We start from the raw sequence: 20473 nt of genomic DNA, 5'->3' as shown, positions 1-20473 counted from the left end.
GGCATTTGGTCGTCCAGAAGTCGGACAAGGCATGTAATTCCTTTGGCTGCATGTGCTAGAGTCTGGAAAGTTAAAGTCCCCGCCTCCGGTAGGTTGATCGGGGAAATTCACCATACAGTTTTCACTTTCCCATCTCCAAATAAAACTCCTTAATAAGAGCCAAAATGTTCAAACTCAACTGGAAAACTAAGAGCAAAGCAAACTGCTATTTACAATGTATACAATGCAGAGTTGGACGTGTATTTTTCTTATTATTTGCAGTATGCAGAGCGTGTGTCATTGCTGTGACTGGATCCGACACCACTACGGCCACTTGAGCGCAGAATACCTTTCCCTGCTGGACCAGATGGTGAGTTATCAGCACACTGTAAGAGGAGACTGAATGCATGTATTAAGGACAGCAAAACAACCAACCAAGTAAAGTAGTCATATGTTTCATGTTTAGCAGCTGTGTTAGAAAACTGTAATCTATATTTGAGTAGCCATAGTAAAAGGGGGCTAGGCTATAATGACAGCGCGATCACGAGAGGCTGTATACATTAGGCCTATACTGTCCTTGCAGTATAAGCTATACTTTTAGACGCGTGACTTAAAATACTATATTGGTTTTATTCCAGGGAGGAAATATCACAGAGCAGGATGCCCCTGTCTTTTTCCCCGAATCACTTTACAGACCCATAGATGACGCCAAGGTAAAGACTTGAATTTTGACTTTTCATGTTCTGATATGCTTTAGTATAGCGGTCGTGACCCAACGTTACATTGATGGCATAATTGAAGACTATACTGTTTCTAATCTTCTTTTTACATGTTCATGTGTAGTTTGAGGACCAAGTCAGATTCCGGAACGAGACCATCTATCAAATCACAAAACTGTTTGATGGGAATATGAAATCTGTCACCTGGGACAAGAAAAAGCTGGACCATTTCCTCAACATTCTCGAACGCCAATTTGAGAACCTTAATTCCTGTGTAAGTAACGGGTCTATTTAAAGTATAATCCCTGTTTAGGTCAGGGCTCTCCAGCCCTGTTCATGGAGAACCTCCCTCCTGTAGGTTTTCGCTCCAACCCCAGTTGTAACTAACCTGATTCAGTTTATCAACCAGCTAATTAATCGGCTGTGCTAGAGGAGGATTGTAGTGAAAACCTAAAGGAGCGTATCTCTCCAGGAACAGGGTTGGAGAGCGCTGTTTAAGCTTTAGACTATTAACTGTACAAGTGAGAAAATCTATGTGGGCTATTATGTTCAGTGGGAGGCTAATGTTTTAATCTTGTCCAACAGGTATCACCTGCCAAGATACCTGAGAGGAGACTGAAACGTTACTTCAAGAATTTGAATAGGATGGTACTGAGAAAAATGGTGAGTTTGTTTTCGGATGGCAACGTGTTTAATATATCTAATCAAATCAATATTAACTAGGCTAAGCAGGAGCAGTTTTGAAACATTTTTGGGGTTCTAGGGACATATGTATTAAGCATCTCAGAGAAGTGCTGATCTAGTATCAGGTCTCCTCTGCCTTATTTATAGTGATCTAAAAGACAATACTGATCCTAAATCAGCACTCCTACTCTGACATGCTTCATACATTATTATTATTATTATTATTATTACATACGGCCCCAGCCCTTTGTTGTTCAAGACAATATGATCATTATATGACTAGAAAGTCCATACCACTAATATGTACATTTTCCTTTGTTTTCAGAACTACAGTGCACTGGCATGGGAGCTCATCAGGAAAGAGACGAAACATCATCTGGAAAGATTGGATATTTTTCAGGCAAAGATTCACTGATCATCCAGACTCATCTCAGAAGCTACGCCCTTACCAGTTTATAAAGCATGAATACAATCATGTGGGACCCTGTCAGTCTATTTATTTTATTTAATGCATAATTTATTATTTTTATTATTATACATTTATATTTATATTTTGTATGTCCCTTTTGTACCAATGTTGAACTGAACTGTATTACCTGTCTGCTTGAATAACCTGTGAAAAAATGGCATATTGAAAATGTGTTTAGTTGAATTTAACTGTGTCTCGTTCTGCTTTTTCAGTGTCTCACACTTATTCTCAGTGGTGGAAAAAGTACCCAATTGTAATACTTGAGTAAAAGTAAAGATACCTTACTAGAAAATGACTCAAGTAAAAGTTAAATTCACCCAGTAAAATTCTACTTGAGTAAAAGTATTTGGTTTAAAATATACTTAAGTATCAAAAGTAAAAGTATAAAGTATTTCCAATTCCTTATATTCAGCAATCCAGACGTCATCATTTTCAATTTTTCTTAATTTACGGATAGCCAGGGGCACACTCCAACATTCAGATAAAACTTACAAACGAAACATCTGTGTTTAGTGAGTCCGCTAGATCAGAGGCAGTAGGGACGACCAGGGATGTTCTGTTGATAAGTGCATGAATTTGACAATTTTCCTGTCCTGCTAAGCATTCAAAATGTTACGAGTACTTTTGGGTGTCAAGGAAAATGTATGGAGTAAATATAATACAATTTCTTTAGGAATGTAATGAAGTAAAAGTAAAAGTAGTCAAAAATATAAATAGCAAAATAAAGTACAGATACCCCAAAATACTTCTTAATTAGTACTTTAATGTATTTTTACACCACTGTTTATTCTACATGTTTGACCTGTTTAATACTTAGAAATGCGCCTGTTGTAGACAGACCGGGTGTCTGAGGATTGATCTCAAAAGTTCGGCTCAGCGGGAGGGAAAATATTGGCTGAACACCCAGACTGTGGTTGCCAGGTGTTGTCCTCCTCTGCAGCCGGTCTCTGGGAGCAAACGCTTTGCTGAGAAATGAGACACTTGGTTATCTTTGTGTAACCCGAAGCGATAGTATAAATACGCTGAGGGTGAAATACCTCGTCAGAGTTTCTGACTAACTTCCACATGAAGCGCAGTTTGTCTGTAATCTCTCGGCTGGCGTGAATAAACATACATTCATTTAAGCTTGACTTTGGGGTCCTTAGCAGTACTTTCCCCGACTTGTGAATACAATGTAATTTGTATAATTTGTCCAAATTTCGTTCTTGTCTAAAACCAATGAGAGTGGTTTTATCTAACCATCTGAGGGGATGCAGATTAAACTCGTTGCTGATCGTCAGTCACGTGATTTTCTACTTTAAATTTATACACCACGTGACCAAAAGTATGTGGCCACCTGCTCATCGAACATCTCATTCCCCCCATTGCTGCTATAGTAGCCTCTACTCTTCTGGGAATGCTTTCCACTAGATGTTACTTCAAACATTGCTGCGGGGAGTTGCTTCCATTCAGCCAAAAGAGCATTAGTGAGGTCGGGCACTGATGTTGGGCGATTAGGCCTGGCTCGCAGTCGGTGTTCCATTTCATCCCAAACGTGTTCAATGGGGTTGATATCAGGGCTCCGTGCAAGCCAGACAAGTTCTTGCACACCAATCTCGACAAACCATTTCTGTATGGACCTTGCTTGGTGCACTGGGGCATTGTCAGGCTGAAACAGGAAAGGGCCTTCCCCAAACTGTTGCCTCAAAGTTGGAAGCACAAAATTGTCTAGAATGTCATTGTATACTGTAGTGTGAAGATTTCCCTTCACTTGAGCTAAGGGGCCTACCCCGAACCATGAAAAACAGCCCCAGACCACTATTCCTCCTTCACCAAACTTTACAGTTGGCACTATGCAATCGGGCAGGTAACATTCTTCTGGTGTCCACCAATCTCAGATTTGTCCGTTGGACTGCCAGATGGTGAAGCATGATTCATCACCACAGAAAACATGTTTCCACTGCTCCAGAGTCCAATTGTAGCGAGCTTGACACCACTCAAGCCGACGCTTGGCATTGCGCATGGTGACCTCACATGCTGACCAGACCGGACACGTTGCGTGCGCGAGCATCGCAAAATAAATGTAGAAATCCATGTTATTCAATTATTGCACCCACACTGCTAGCGCGCCAACGAGCGCCTGGACGCCAAGGGCTAAAATAGAACTCATTCCTATTTCTGACGCAGATCACGCTGCAAGTCCTGCCTCTCCCATCTCCTCATTGGTTTATAGAAGCAGGTACCCACGTGCCATCTCCTCATTGGTTTATAGAAGCAGGTACCCACGTGACATCTCCTCATTGGTTATACCCACGTGGGTGATAGAAAGACGAACTGTTTTGCCAGTAGGCGTGGTAATACAATGAAAGTTGAGATGCGATCACCATATAATTTAAACGATGAAAAAGCCTGGAAGGAGGATAGATGACTAGAAACGATTCGGTTGGCCGTTTTATGTGTGGATTAATTGTCGGAGTAGAGATCCTTGTGCATTTCAGGTAAAATAACAACTCAATGTTTATATCCCAGGACAAATTAGCTAGCAACAGCAAGCTAGCTAAATAGGACAAATTAACGTTAGCTAGCAAGTGCAAGCTAACTAGCTAAATTACCATACATGTTTAATGCTTTTCGACCTGTCCCCAAATGAATGTCATTGGTTCAGAGTTTGTTTTGTTTGTGATCGCGTTTGGTGTGGGGGGGCAAAATAAATTTATGCACGATAGCGCACGATGGTGCACTCGCGCAGCCGGTTTGGGCAAGGCTTGTGTGCGGCTGCTCGGCCATGGAAACCTATTTCATGAAGCTCTCAAAGAACAGTTTTATTTTTATTTTTTTATTCTTGTGCTGACATTGCTTCCAGAGTAGTTTGGAACTCGGTAGTGAGTGTTGCAACCGAGGAGAGACGATTTTTTACGCACTACACGCTTCAGCACTCAGTGGTCCGGTTCTGTTGCTTGTGTGGCCAACCACTTCGCGGCTGAGCCATTATTTCCCTTCGACGGTTCACGTTCACAATAAACGCACTTGTAGTTTACCGTGGCAGCTCTAGAAGGACAGAAATTTGACGAACTGACTTGTTGGAAAGGCTGCATGTTATGACTAAGACTTGGAATTCCTGGATAGAATAGAGATATTGTAGATATATATATCCAATTATTTAATGGTGTGAGGTTATTTGCCATAACATCTTGAATGGTGAGTATGTGTGTTTACTTTATATGGTATAATACTCATATGTGCTGTATCTAAATGGTTTTAAGTATGTTTTGTGTATATGTAAAAAAATATATATATATATCATAATAATCATCCAATGACTTGGCACATGAAACTGTTAATGAACGCAATGTGTAAACTCAATAAATGCAATTTCCCCCGAGAGAAACTTGTCAAGAGTGGATCATCATATGTTCTTTTGGTTGAGTTGAGTATATTTTTTCAATTGAAGATCACCACTGACGTTTGTAGGCAACAATGAAAGGTTTCGATACACCGGGTTAACTTATGAAACCAACCTTCTTTACAGTCTCATCATAAGGCTTATTTATGGTGAATCACGCAGCTAGGCTACTTGGTTGTCTCATCTCGGTTGGCTGTCAGGAATTTTGGGATGCCTTCCTATAGGCTACATATTGATGCTTGTCTCAGATTTCCAGGCCGATTTTTCGAATACTTCGTGAGATTTTGTTGTTTAGCCGACACTCATGATAACCAGTTTGACGTGGTGGAGTTTTTCATTTAGCATATGTCCGGTGTATCCAACGATGGGATGGATGCACATGGAACGATGCTCGTCTCAAAATCCCAAATAAGCACAGCATCAAACTCGGCTGACATAAACCATTGATGATTGTGTTCGAGCACGAGACGCAGCCTAATTTCTAAATCTGGGCACAATTTACATCTTAGCTGACCATATCATGTTTTAAATACCTAAGGTGGTCGTTTTCCGGTTCAGTGCTTGCAAGAGAACTTGAACATCGAATTCAACATGAATTTGTTATTCGAAGACAAACAGTAGCCAAATAATTTTCTTCAATGGAATGATTTTATAGCACACTAATTTACATCCATTTATTTTTCCCAACAGAGAGAGATGGTTTTGACTGCATATATCATTTTAGGTCAAGTGAGAACGATATTTGCTAAACCTCTCCAGCCTCTGTGTCACGACTTCCGCCGAAGTTGTTCCCCTCTTATTGTTCGGGCGGTGTTCGGCGGGCGACGTCACCGACCTTCTAGCCATCGCTGATCCATTTTTCATTTGTTTTGTCTTGTCTTTCATCACACCTGATTCCAATCCCACCAATTACATGTTGTGTATTTAACCCTCTGTTCCACTCATGTCCTTGTCGGTGGTGATTGTTTATTGTAAGTGTGTGTACGTCTGTACTGGTGTGAGGCGGGTTATGTTACACATGGATATTTATTATTATGTTTTCCGGTGGGTTTTTGTAAATAAATTGCGCCGTTGGAAACACAGTTATTTCTCTCCTGCGTCTGACTTCTCGGCCGCTAGTTACTACCCTTACACTCTGTCATGGAACAAAAGTCCCCTAGATTACTTTAGAAATATAATTTTCCGACAGACAACCAATTTATCTGAATGCGTGATTATGATTATTTTTTGCCTACAAATTGAAATGTCTTCCCTGATATGATAATACCACTTATTACATTAAATAGTTTCACACAGTTAAATGCAGATTAAAATTATACCATTGGACACCTGTTCATGAAGACACTACGTCGTTCTAGAAAACATTGCTTCAGCTAAATGAAGCAACTTCTAAAGCAAAAGGTTAAAATAACACAGTAGCTTATATTGAATGGTTTAATTTGATTCACTTTTTCGTTCTTCCATTTACTCATTTCAATTTACTGTGGGGTTTTGTCGTTTCATGACAACAGCTTTTGTACTTGGGAGGATGTTCGAAATGAAATCGTGTGGAAATAGAAGGATCTACAGATTCTACTCGAGTCTATGCACCACACATGAGCAGATGTAATATGTATATTTCATAACACGGCTGACTGTAGGCTACCAAAATAAACCTGCTGACCCATTTAAACCATTTGTAATTCATTGACCGGACAAATACAGTGAAATTCATCTCACGTTTGAAAATAATCATTCATTTGTTGATAGGCATACAATGTTGTTCAATCAATGCCATGATCAGTTTATTGTTACAAAGTGACATAATATAAATGCTAAATATAGAAACTGCATAATCACTAACCTGACATCTCCAATTAACCCTCCTGCTGTGTTCCGGTCGAATTGGACCGATTTACAAGTTTTCTCTTGGAAAAATGTAGTTCATTTAATCGGATTGTCATACGGTTCCGTGACTTTGTCCACACAAGGCATCTGAACACACAAAATACATCTGGATGATTTTCATAACATTGGGGTGTTTTATTGAACTTTTGTACACTTGCGATCTTCCCGGTCAAAATTGACCGGTCATTAGAAATGAATGGGTGAGACTACAATTAGTGTATAAAATTGAGTTCAGGCACATGCCCATTCATCAGATAGACAAACTTCCTCTCCCAGACCTCCACATGCATGTGTGTTTGAGCACACTACAGACACACCTCACTCCCCTTCTTTGCTTCCATGGCAACCCCCACCGGAACCTTTCCCCAATAGAATCTTTCCCCCACGGGAACCACACCTGTTGGCAGTCTCACAAACAATCGCAACATTGCTTCAATAATATATAGCACTTTTCTCGCAGCTCTGGTATATAAAGCTTTTTTGAGGCCTTGCTCACAATTCGTTCTGTGGCAGCACAATGACCAAACGAGATACTGTATGTGAGGCTCTTAATCATATCTTTGATCATGACACTGGTAAGGAGGAGAGAGTCCTTGTTAAACTTTGACACAAAGTAGTCTGTGATAAAGAGCACAATAGGTTTAATCTGAGTATTTGTTATAGTCAAAATAATCCATACATTATGCTTTAATTTACTAAAAAACGAGTTGTATGAGCTCAGGTCAATGAGGCCTTCAGGACATAAATAGCAAATAGAAGTTAAAAACGTGTAATGTTCACAAGAACTTAAGTTGATAAAAAGATATAACACAACATTAGGTGATAATATATGTATTATTATGGATTTATAATCAGCTATAATGGGGAAGTCATTTTGGACCGGGAAGACAGAATTAGTTCACATGAAACGAATACAACAGGAGGGTTAACGTCATCATCAGAATTATTCTATGAGTCTATATATCAATGTGACTTTTCTGCTCATTCACATTAGGCCAAACTCACACATAATCGTCATCATTTTCGTCGTCTTGGTAAGCGCCTAATAAAGGCTAATCTAGGACAAATACTATTTTATTAACCAGAAATGAACAAACTGTAAAAAGATCCCCTTGGAATTTACCGAATCAATGTAATAAGAATAAACACCATGAGAGATAATATAAAGTTAAGCCAATACTATCCGCACTATACTCTCAAAACAGGTTACTGCTTTCTTAGTTTTTTATATTCAATATTGAATATGGGGTGGCAGGTAGCCTAGTGGTTAGATTGTTGGGCCAGTAACCGAAAGGTTGCTAGAGCGAATCCCCGAGTTGACAAGGTACACATCTGTCGTTCTGCCCCCGAACAAGGCAGTTAACCCACTGTTCCTAGGCCGTCATTGTAAATAAGAATTTGTTCTTAACTGACTTGTCTAGTTAAATAAAGGTAAAATAAAAAATAATAATTTCCTGCTGAATAACTGCTTTCTGACCTCATGAAATGCAATTCTCTGCATAGACATGTATGAAAACTGTTAACTTGCTGGACAAAAACATTCTTATTAATTTCACAATAGCAAAAAAAGTGGGGCTTGTAAAGGGAAGCTAAAGCCTGAACCATGCAGCCTTCTTCACCACAAAGGAATGTTTTATACCTTCACGTATAGCGATACTTTGGTTAATTATATGATGGACAACTTTAGCAATGTAGGTATCATATCGAATCAAGATAATCGGTTGTTGATCATTTCGAACGTCTGTTACACTTAAATATAATCAAAAGAAACATGGCATGGTTGAAATAGTAGAGTATCTGCCTGACTCTGTTCTGTCGAGGCACAGCAGACTCCGATCGGTGCAGGTGGACGCTGAACCTGTTCAAAAACAGATGACCTAGTTAAGTTAAGACATTAGAGGGATGGGTAAATGATCCCTCGTGCTGTAGCCTAAGCTATATTTGGGGGGCAGACAGTAATTGGCACAGGTCTTTAATTTGTGATTTAATACGGAACAAATTCACTGACCACCATTTTATATTGTCTCCAGGTCGGGTGTGGTGTTGGGGCATCCTCTGGAGATGGAGGGTCGGTTACTTCAGGTAACGCGTCATGAAAACATATTTTGACAAGCTGAACACCGTCTTGAAACAGAAGGTGGGTCCAATACTAAATGTCGTCGAAAAGAGGCTAAATTAATCACAGGAAAAGTTCTAGATCACCACAAATCGGATGAATTTTGCTGCCACAACTCACATGTGAAACATGGAACTTCCAAACGCCGTTTAAGTCGACGGATGCGTTGGCGCTGCACCTGCTGTGGTTGATTTGACTTAAACATGAATGTATTGTATGCACTCCAGGAACACAGCGCATGCGCATGTGAGATCGTGGGGTTTAGGTTCGCTTCAAACTGGTGCAGTTAAAAAAATTCCACGACAGCAGAGTCAAGCGGTGACGAAATCAACTGCAGAGTCCAGCAGTGAGGAAGAAGCAGTCTGTTGGACAACCACATGATCATCATTGGAGACATGTGACATGTACCTGAGGCTGGCTAATAGATTGATGGATGATATATTTACTGACTGACTGAAAAAAAACATGCATCTATTAGCCAGCCTCATATTGTTTTTTATTCATTTACATATTCAGTCATCCATGCATTCATCCATTCAGTCTTTCATGCATTCATTTGTTTATGGGCAATATGCAGTTCAAAACAGCAGCATAGTGGAGTCTATGCACTACAAATGAGCAGATGTAATATATTTATTTCATACCACCACTGTAGGCTGCCAAATAAACCTGTTGACCCATTTAACAACATTTATAATTAACTGACTGCACAAATACAGTGGAATTCATCTCAAGTTTTAAAATAATCATTAATTTGATGATTGGCCAACAATCTTGAACAATCAATGCTATGATCAGTTAGTTCATTGTTACAAGGTAACCTAATATAAAGACTTAACATAAAAACAGCATAATCAGAAACCTACACCTCCAATTAACGTCGTAGTCATCATCGTCATATGATTCTATATCTGAATGGGATTTTCATGGTTAAATAAAAGTTTAGAAAAATAGAGCTATAACCATCATTAGCGTCATCATCATTCACATTCGGTCAAATTCACACATCATCGTCAAGGCTAATTTAGGGCATATACTTTTGAAACATAAATGAACTAACTTTAAAAAGACCCCTTGGAATTTACCGAATCAATTTAATAAGAATGAAGCGCATAAGAGAAAAGGAAAAGTAATTCCCCTGCATGCTGGCAATACCACCGCAATACCACCGCACATTACTCTCGATTTTAGAGGCGGCCGCTTTTGTCTTCATTCAACACTACCAGTCACTCTATTAATAAAACGTGTTTTTATTTCAAAGATTTGCAATATTAACACGGAACAGTAATGCTTCATATTGCACTACCTGATTAAAAGAGAGTCGACAACAGACTTGACGTCTGTGACCAAAAAATGATCTCCGTGCTACGACTATCAAAAAACCTTTCTACACAGAATCTGAAAAATGTGGTGTGCAATGTCCAAAACTACAGCATATTTATATTGAACATGGCCCTCATTTCATAGGAGAGAGCCCTGTACCATTGTATTATAGAAATAAAAAATCAGCCATGGTTTTCTTAGTTTTTAATATTCAACATGTCCTACATTTTAACACCTGCTGAATATGTTAGCATGAAATGCATTGCTCCAATGCAATTCTCTACATATGAAAACTGTTAACTTGATAGGCAAACACTTTCTGATTAGTTTTACAATAGCATAATTAATAATCACCCGCTGAAAATTGGGGCTTATAAAGGGAAGCGAAAGCCTGAACTACGAAACCCTTCTTCACCACAAAGGGATTTTGACACCTTTACGTAGCGATACTTGTCTTATATAAAATGGGCAACTTCAACAGTCTAGGTATCATATCAATCAAGATTAAGATAATCCGTCTTTATTCATTTTTAATAGCTGTTCCGTTCAAGTTCTTATAAAAGAAACATGGCTGTATTGAAATGGTTGAGCATTTGCCTGACTCTGTTCTGCCAAGGCACAGCAGCATCAACACCTTGCAACTGGACGCAGTTTAGGTTGGGGAAGCTGAACGACGTGAGCATAGACCTGCTCTCAGATATGGTGAGGAATTTAAACTGCACCAGTCCGCTATTTGGTGTGCACAAATTGATGCGCAAAATTCGCAATGATATTCAAATTTCTATTTTGCATTATAGCACATTTTATTGTTAAGCAATGCTTTCACGTTTGAACAACATTGTTTCATTTAAGGTTACTATCACAATATAGTTTACTTCTTGATATTGATATGAATTCTATTTCAGGGTGGACTCTTTCCACTTAAGTGTGCAGAAGAAAACGTCGAACTGTTTCCAGAGGATGTTTACAAGAACACAGAGGTAGGATACACTTCAGTATTTTGATAAACTAAAGTACAGTATAACTAAAGTACAGTATAGTAAATTGGAAGTTTAACCACTTCTTTAGACACCCAATGCCTAAAACCCTGTTTTATTTTATCCAGGGTGAGGACTTCTCTGTGGTTGCATTAGAGGCTATGCGATATGTGGACCAATTATATAACAACAGTCTGACGTCTGTCACGTGGAACAAAACAAAACTTAAACTGTTCCAAAACGTCATATATCGTCAAGTTCAAAACTTAGAGTTATGTGTAAGTATGATCCCTCTTGTGTAGTCTATGGGTTATACGCTGAGTGTACAAAACATTAGGAAGATCGGCTCTTTCCATGACATAGACTGGCCAGCTGAATCCAGGTGAAAGCAATGATCCCTCACTTGTTAGATCCACTCCTATTGGTGTGGAGGAAGGGGCGGAGACAGGTTAAAGATGGATTTTTAAACCTTGAGACAATTGAGACATGGATTGTGTACCATTCAGTTTGAATGGGCAAGACAAAATATGTAAGTGTCTTTCACGGGAGTATGCTAGTAGGTGCCAGTCGCACCAGCTTGAATTTGTCAAGAACTGCAACGCCGCTGGCTTTTTCATGCTCAACAGTTTCCTTTGTGTATGAAGAATGGTCCACCACCCAAAGGACATCCAGCCAACATGACACAACTGTGGGAAGTATTGGAGTCAACATGGGCCACTATCGCTGTGGAACACATGCCCTGACGAATTTAGGCTGTTCTGAGGGTAGAACGGGGTGCAACTCAATGTTAGGAACGTGTTACTAATGTGGTGCTCACTCAGTGTATTTTGGGGGCAGACAATCGTGGGCATTGGTATTTACATAATTTATACACTACAAATATTTTTGTTATATATTTTCATAACCGTCTCATCAAACCGAATTAATGCACTCACCAGCATTTTATATTGTCTCCAGGTCGTAGGTGGTGTTTGGAAATCCTCTGGAGATGGAGGGTCGGTTACTCTGAAAACATATTTCAACAAGCTGAACACCGTCTTGAAAGACAAGGTGGGGTCCAATTTCAAATGTCCTCAAATAGAGTCTAAATTAATCTGAGCAAAAGTTCTAGATCACCACAAATAGGACGCATTTCAATGCCACAACTCACATATGAAACTTGGAATTGCCCAGTGCCGTTTTTATGTCGATGGATGCGTTGGATCAACAACACCTGCAGTGGTTGAGTTGACTGAAATAAAATGTATATCTTGTACGCTCTCCAGGAACACAGCGCATGCGCATGGGAGATTGTGCGAAAGGAGATTCGCGAAAACTTGGTGCAGTTCAAGAAATTCATTGACAGCAGAGTCAAGCCGTGAGGAGAACCACAGAATCATCATTGGAGACGTGACATATTCCTCAGGCTGGCTAACAGATTGATGGCTGATATATATACTGACTGACTGGCCGGCTGCTAGATTGACTGAATGACTGATTTATTTATTTATATATATTGGTAGACTGATATTTATGTGTACACTATGTATTTATTTATTCGTGTTTTATTTATAATACAATTTAATAAAAAATACTTACAACTATTCTCATATTGTTTTCATTCACTTATATAATTAATTCATGCATTCATGCATGCCTGCATTCATCCATTCATGCTTTCATGCATTCATTTTTTTATAGACTGACTTTCTAAAGGGGAACTCTGCAGTTCAAACAAAACCAAAGCACACTCAACCACTATTTTTGTAAATAGCTGAGAGATGGGGTTGAAAAAAAGAACCACTGTCACAGAACTATAGATGCAAGGAAGGATTATCCATGAAATCACAATTCTAGTTTTATCTACATTTTGAAGATATACAGTGGTTGTTAATATTTGCATTGTTTCAACCAATGGTGTAAAACACGTTGGCACGTTGGTTTGTTGTGTTGCAACACAATCTCACACTCAATTCGTGCAAATATGTACGAAAAGTATTTTGCATATTTCAAGCACTTTTGTGCGTTTTTGTGTGAAAAGATATGCATTTTTGTGCTACTTAATACCCTAGGAAAAGACACTCATTTTTGTACGACTTCATTCATTGGAACAAACTTTTTCGGGGTCAAACTTTGGAACAATCTTTTGAAAGTTATTTGAGCAATGCTTGATGAGCAGCTGTCTATTTTTTGTCCAACATATTTTTATATAAAAGACCAAACGTGATAACAACCAAATATTGTTAATCAACCAGGTTGTCACCAAAATAGTTATATTATAATAGAAGCCTTACATTGTTTTTTAATTTTTATTAACACCTATAACCTTTTCTATGCTTGTTTTCTCTTAATTAAAGACCCTTTGTTTTCATGTAGGCATCAGTAGGCCTATAGAATTTTCTTCATAACGCATTTCATACTTTGTGGAGACGACAATCCACAATTTTCTTAATTTATTCTTTAACTTCTTAGGGCTACAATTGTCTTTATTTATTTATTCTTTAAGGGTTTTTCTTTATTTTTACTAATTTCTACACTGTAGAATAATAGTGAAGACATCAAAACTTTGAAAAAACACCTATGGAATCATGTAGTAACCAAAAAAGTGTTAAACAAATCAAAATATATTTTAAATTTGAGATTCTTCCAAGATGCCACTCTTTGTCTTGATGACAGCTTTGCACACTCTTGGCATTCTCTCAACCAGCTTCATGAGGTAATCACCTGGAATGACATGATGCCAGACGATAGGATGGAAATTCCCTCCTCCGACATTGCGTATCATCATCTCCATCTGCAAACAGTAGCAGACAAAATTCCAGCTGTGGACACAGACGCTCCCATCCTCCTGATCTTAGGACGAGACATCTTAAGGCTACACAAGGTGCAAGAGCAAATCAATGGGCCCCACGACATTCCTTATGCATAGCAACTCGGCCTCGGGTGTGTCATCGTGGGTGAGGTCTGTCTTGGAACGGCTCACCGACCAGCCAGTGTTAACGTGTTCAAGACAAACATACTTCAAAATGGTCGCACATCCTATCTGAGCCCTTGCCCTGACTTCATCCAGGTGAAAGAGAACTTCAACAGCATTGCTCAAAAACACATCTCTCTCTCTACAGTGCACTCGAGAGATCCAAGCACAACTGTGGACACAGACAGCCTGGGATGTTCCGTGTTTGACGAAACACAAGACGATGATAAACCAGCACCATCAGTGGAGGACAAAGCCTTCTTGGACATTATGGACGAACAGGTTTTCCAGGATGATGGAAACAACTGGGTGGCTCCACTACCCTTTCGCCCCACTAGACCTTCCTAATAACAGGGAGCAGGCCATGGACCATCTCACATCACTTCGCAAGACTTTAGACAAAAAGCCTGAAATGAAAGTAATTTTATTCTTCATGCAAAAGATGCTGGATAACGACCAAGTCAAACCTTCTCCGCCATTAGAGGGAGACAAAGAACGCTGGTATCTGCCCATATTTGGTGTTTACTATCCACAAGCGCCTGAACAAATTAGAGTGGTGTTTGACTCCAGTGCTAAGACGTTCTGCTCAGTGGTTCAGACTTAAACAACACACTCTTGGACATCCTAATGCGCTTCCGCGAGGATTGCATTGCACTAACGGCAGATGTGTAACAAATGTTTTACTGTTTTGGTGTACGTGAGGATCACAGAAATGACTTAAGGTTTCTCTGGTATGAAGACAACACTCCAGATAGAAACATAACTGAGTACAGGATGAAAGTGCAGGTGTTTGGGAACAGCCCCTCACCAGCCATCTACTGCATGAGATGAGCAGCTCTACAGGGTGAGAAGGAACACGGGTCAAAACCCAAGCAATATGTAGTGAGGAACTTCTACGTCGATGATGGTCTGACATCAGTAGCTACTACAGAAGAAGCTATCAACATTCTAAGAAAAACACAAGCAATGTTAGCGGAGTCCAAAATGAAACAACACAAGATTGCATCCAATAGCAAAACAGTTATGGAAGCCTTCCCCATTGAGGACCGTGCTAAAGACTTAAAAGACCTGGACCCTGGAGTGGATCCTCTCCACTTTCAACGGAGCCTTGGACTTTCCTGAAACCTGGAAACAGACAGCTTCACATTCCAGGTGTCCCACAATGAGAAGCCTTTTACGCGGAGAGGCATCCTGTCCACAGTGAATAGTCTTTATGACCCCCTTGGGTTCGTGGCTCCAATAACAATGCAAGGTAAAGCCTTAATTAGAGAACTCTCTTCTGACCAGAGTGAGTGGGATGCCTCCCTTCCCACAGAAAAAGAAGAGGAATCGAAAATGTGGAAGGAATCCTTGATGGAGTTGGAACATCTGTATATTCAGCAGACCTACATCCCAGTCTCCTTGTCTACCACTCAAAGAAGAGAACTGCACATCTTCTCGGATGCCTCTACAGTAGCCATAGGAGCGGTAGCCTACCTGAGAGTTATTGACTCTGAAAGGTCAATGCTATGTTGGATTTGTCATGGGGAATTCAAAATTGGCCCCTCGACCGGCCCACACTATCCCACGCCAAGAACTGTGTGCGGCTGTGCTAGCTGTTGAGATGTATGAACTGATCAGAGACGAAATGGACATTGATGTAAATGCGGCCAAGTTCTACACAGACAGTAAGATAGTTCTCGGTTACATCCGCAATGTCACCAAACGAATCTATGTGTATGTGGCCAATAGGGTAACTCGCATCAGGAAGTCTACCCATCCAGATCAGTGGTGTTATGTAAACACTGACAGCAATCCAGCAGACCTTGCAACTAGGCCCATACTAGCTGCGCTCTTCATCAGGTCCACCTTTCCTGACCCAAGCAAACTCAAGTGAGCCTGAGACCATCAATTTTGACCTTGTAGAGCCTCACGCAGATGCAGAGATTCGACCAGATGTCACAGCCTTCGCCACTAAGGTTTCTGGAGCTCAACGTGGCTCTCATCGCTTTGAGAGGTTCTCAAGCTGGAAAGCTCTCAATCGAGCCACAGCACGACTCATTCATGTTGCCAGATCCTTCAATGAAGGTGCGGACAACACCAACTGCAGAGGCTGGCAGGACTGTAATAAACCATGCAGTACAAGTGAGTTGTCACAAGCCACAACAGCAATCTTTCACTGTGTGCAACATGAAGAATTCAAAGAGGAATTCAAATGCCTTGAAAAAAGAAAAGAGTTCCCAAAACAAAGTACACTCAAAAAGCTGAACGCAGTGATTGATGAGGATGGGTTGCTGACGGTGGGAGGCCGCTTATCCTCTGCCGACATGTCACAAGACGAAAAACATCCTCTCATCATCCCACGGACACATCATGTCGTCACTCTGCTGGTAAGACATTATCACGAGCTAGTGGCTTACCAGGGCCGTCATTTTTCAGATGGAGCTATTCGAGCAGCAGGCTTCTGGATTATTGGGAGCAAACGTCTGGTCTCTGGTATCATCCACAAGTGTGTCACCTGCAGCAACGTTAGAGGGAGGTTACTTGACCAAAAGATGGTTGACTTGCAGACAGACTCACATCTGAACCACCATTCACCAGCGTTGGACTTGATGTGTTTGGACCATGGAATGTCATAACTCGTCGCACTAGAGGTCAGGCCAGGTCACAGTTGGAAATGAGAACTTGTTCTCAACTGGCCTACCTGGTTAAATAAAGGTGAAATAAATAAAAATATGAGGTGGTAGTGCAGACTCCAAGAGCTGGGCGGTACTTTTTACATGTATGTTTACTAGAGCAGTCCATATTGAGCTCATCGAATCCATGTCCACATCCAGCTTCATCAACACATTGAGGCTTTTGAGGTTGAGGTTTTTTCTCTATCCGTGGTCCAGCAAAAGTGCTACGCTCTGATCGAGGTTCAAACTTTATAGGTGCCTGCAGGAAACTGGGAATTGAAACAAATGACTCAGAACTGACTAAATACCTCTCAGACAAGGGATGTACTTAAATATTTAATCCCCCACACTCGTCTCGTATGGGTGGTTCTTGGGAGAAACTCATTGGGGTTGCCAGATGCTATGCTGTTTCAGACGGGCTCCACTCATCTCACACATGAGCACATTGAGCACTCTTATGGAAATTATCAATGCGAGACCCCTAGTGTCAGTGTTAACCGACCCTGACATGCCTGCCATTCTCACACCCTCAATGTTACCAGTCGGGCTTGTGGTCAAAACCTTTCCCAGTACTGACAAAAAGGTTAGGAAAGTAGAATAAAAAATTGTCAAGCAAGGGGCTGCTAAGGTGTTTCTGAGACCAATCTCAGAGATTGTTGTTCTTCTTGTTGAAGCATCCTAGAGACAAAATATAAAAATAAAGAAAGGACATTATTTGTTTCTTGATAAATGATTTATTTCATAGTGGCACAATTTCTTTATACCAGGCTGCCATCCTGTTAGAAGATAACGGATTATTTTATTACAGTGGTTAATATGGATTTTCATTGTGTTCCATGGTGTTTATTACCCCCTAGTGGAGCTTTCTGGTACTTAGACTGTACGGAAACAGGAAGTAGAGTAGAGCAGTCGTTCTGCACGCAGAGAAGCAGCTAAGAACAACTCCACGGTGCTGTTTTTTCAGTGCAGTTATTTGTTGTCACGCTTCAGCCCCGGAAAATATTTGTTTGTAAATTCGATTCAAGCATATTGCTAGTGATGATAATCTTGGTATTGATAGAATTGCTTACTTATCAATGTTAGTTGGTTGCATTTACTCACACAAATTGCATTGCCTTTCATGTATGCCGTCAGCTGTATTAGTTTGCTCGTGAGTCATTAAAGGAATTGTAAAACATACAATAGTGTAGTTTTGTTACTGTTTCTAGTGTAATATGCTTTGTTATTTTACAGAGGTGTTTTCACATAATTAGAGTAATGAAAGAGTTGGCTAGTTGCTACTCATATGGTAATTGGCTATCTGGTTTGGCATCATGCCAGATACATGGTACCTTGGCATGTGCTTTGTATTTAACCGTTTCAATATATTAATTCCAGTAAAGTCACACCTTGGGAGTTTTATTGAAGACTTAGTTGTTAGCTATCTGTCTAGTTTTGCAGAAATGTTATTTATTATGTGGAGTATAATTAATTGACATTTTTTCATAGCGGTTGATACATTTTTCGTTAGGGAAAATCAACTTTGACATTTTAAAGTTGAAATTACAAACTTTAGAATAATTTTGAAACCTTGAATATTTGCATTTCCTTCAAAAAAAGAGTGATCAAATTAAGATCCTACATCTGTACGTTCAGTGGGAGGATCATGTTTTGTTTAAGTTTGTCGAACAGTTCTCATCTGCTTGGAAACCAGAGACGAGACTGAAATGGGACTTCAAGAAGTTGAATAGGAAGGTTCTGAGTAAAATGGTGAGTTCGGTTTCGGGTGGCCACTTCTTTAATACATACATGAATATAAACTAGGCTAAAAAGAAGCAATTTTGAAACACTTTTTGGTTCTGGGGCCAAATGTATCAAGTGTCTCAGAAAATAACTGCTGATCTAGTATCAGGTCTTCTCTCAGGTTTCCTCTGTCCTTATTTATAGTGATCTAAAAGACAAAACTGATCCTAAATCAGCACTCCTACTCTGAGAAGCTTAATACATTATTATTATTTTTTTATATATACGGCACCAGGCCTTTCTTTGTTGTTCAATACGATATGGTCATTATATTAACTGGAGTGCACACAACTGATATTTACATGTTTCTGTGTTTTTCAGAACTACAGTGCGCAGGCGTGGGAGCTCATCAGGAAAGAGACCAAACGTCATCTGCAAAGATTGGATATCCTTGTGGCACAGATGTACTGATCATCCAGACTCATCTCAGAAGCTACGCCCTTACCAGTTTATAAAACATGAATACAATCATGTGGGACACTGTCAGTCTATTATATTTAAATCCATAAATTATTGTTTTTGTGTTATTATAAATTGTTATTGTCACGTCTGCTCCTGCTCCTCCCCTCCGGCGTACGACGTCGCTAGAGTACTAACTACGCACACCTGGCACTCATCATTACGCACACCTGTGAATCGTTATGATTCACACCTGGACTCCATTACCTTCATCATTTCCTCCCCTTAATATGTCACTCCCAGGTTCACTCATCAGTTGGTACTGTTCTTGTGTATCTACCTTCAGCCTTCTGTTTGTGTCGTGTTCTTGGTTTTGTGTTTTATTAAAACATTTCACCTGCACCTGCTTCCAACCCTAATCTAGCGTACCTGATTAATCAGGTGGTTGATAAACTGAATCAGGTTAGTTACAACTACAGAAGGGAACAGCCTGGAGAGCCCTGACCTGAACAGTGATTATCATTTTTGTATTAAACTCTTTACTTAGACAGGAGTTACGGTTCTCAAATTGGCATTCAAATAGTTTATATGTTGTATTTCCCTTTTGTACCTGTGTTGAACTGAACTGTATTGTCTGTCTACTTAAAAAACCTGTGAAAAAAATGTAAATGTATTTTGTACAAATTTTCCAAATGTCGTTCTTGTCTAAACCCAATGAGAGTGGATTTACAATATTGAGCAGTCTTATCCAACCATCAGAGGGGATTCACATTAAACTTGTTGCTGATCAGTCTCATGATAATTCTACTTTATGTTTAGGTATTCTTGTTTTGTTTCTTTGTGTAATTTATTTTGAATGTGTTTCTGTACTTTGTAAGGGTTGCTATTCTTTTAGTTTTTCCTGTTTGTTTGTGGTAATCACACTGGGGCAGTGGGCTGAAGGAGGTGGGGAGATCTGGGTAGCAGTGGACCAGGAACTTTTATCTCCCACTTGACATTGTGGGATGTTTATTTATAAAGTCTGTCCAATGTATTAAACACCCGAATGTCTTACTATGATTGAAGGAGAAATAAGAAAAAGTAATGGAAATAAATCAAACCAAGCTTTTAATAGATAATAGTTTAGACCCCTGAATGAGGCGGGGT

General features: G+C 39.8%; 2 protein-coding genes across 2 annotated transcripts; both read left to right on the top strand.

The window, feature by feature from the left end:
* Nucleotides 1-214: 214 nt before the first annotated feature.
* On the top strand, nt 215-19339 carry LOC120044477 (interferon a3-like). The gene is made up of 5 exons (XM_038989131.1): nt 215-349; nt 618-692; nt 823-972; nt 1284-1361; nt 19250-19339. The coding sequence occupies exons 1-5, from the start codon at nt 215-217 to the stop codon at nt 19337-19339; spliced, it is 528 nt and encodes a 175-aa protein (XP_038845059.1).
* On the top strand, nt 11127-12897 carry LOC120044476 (interferon a3-like). The gene is made up of 5 exons (XM_038989130.1): nt 11127-11261; nt 11465-11539; nt 11665-11814; nt 12494-12586; nt 12802-12897. Exons 1-5 carry the CDS (start codon nt 11127-11129, stop codon nt 12895-12897), a joined length of 549 nt encoding a protein of 182 aa, XP_038845058.1.
* Nucleotides 19340-20473: the final 1134 nt, after the last annotated feature.

The sequence above is a fragment of the Salvelinus namaycush genome, chromosome 3 (assembly GCF_016432855.1).
Source record: "Salvelinus namaycush isolate Seneca chromosome 3, SaNama_1.0, whole genome shotgun sequence".
NCBI lineage: Eukaryota > Metazoa > Chordata > Actinopteri > Salmoniformes > Salmonidae > Salvelinus > Salvelinus namaycush.
This window is presented reverse-complemented; position numbering and strand designations above follow the sequence as displayed.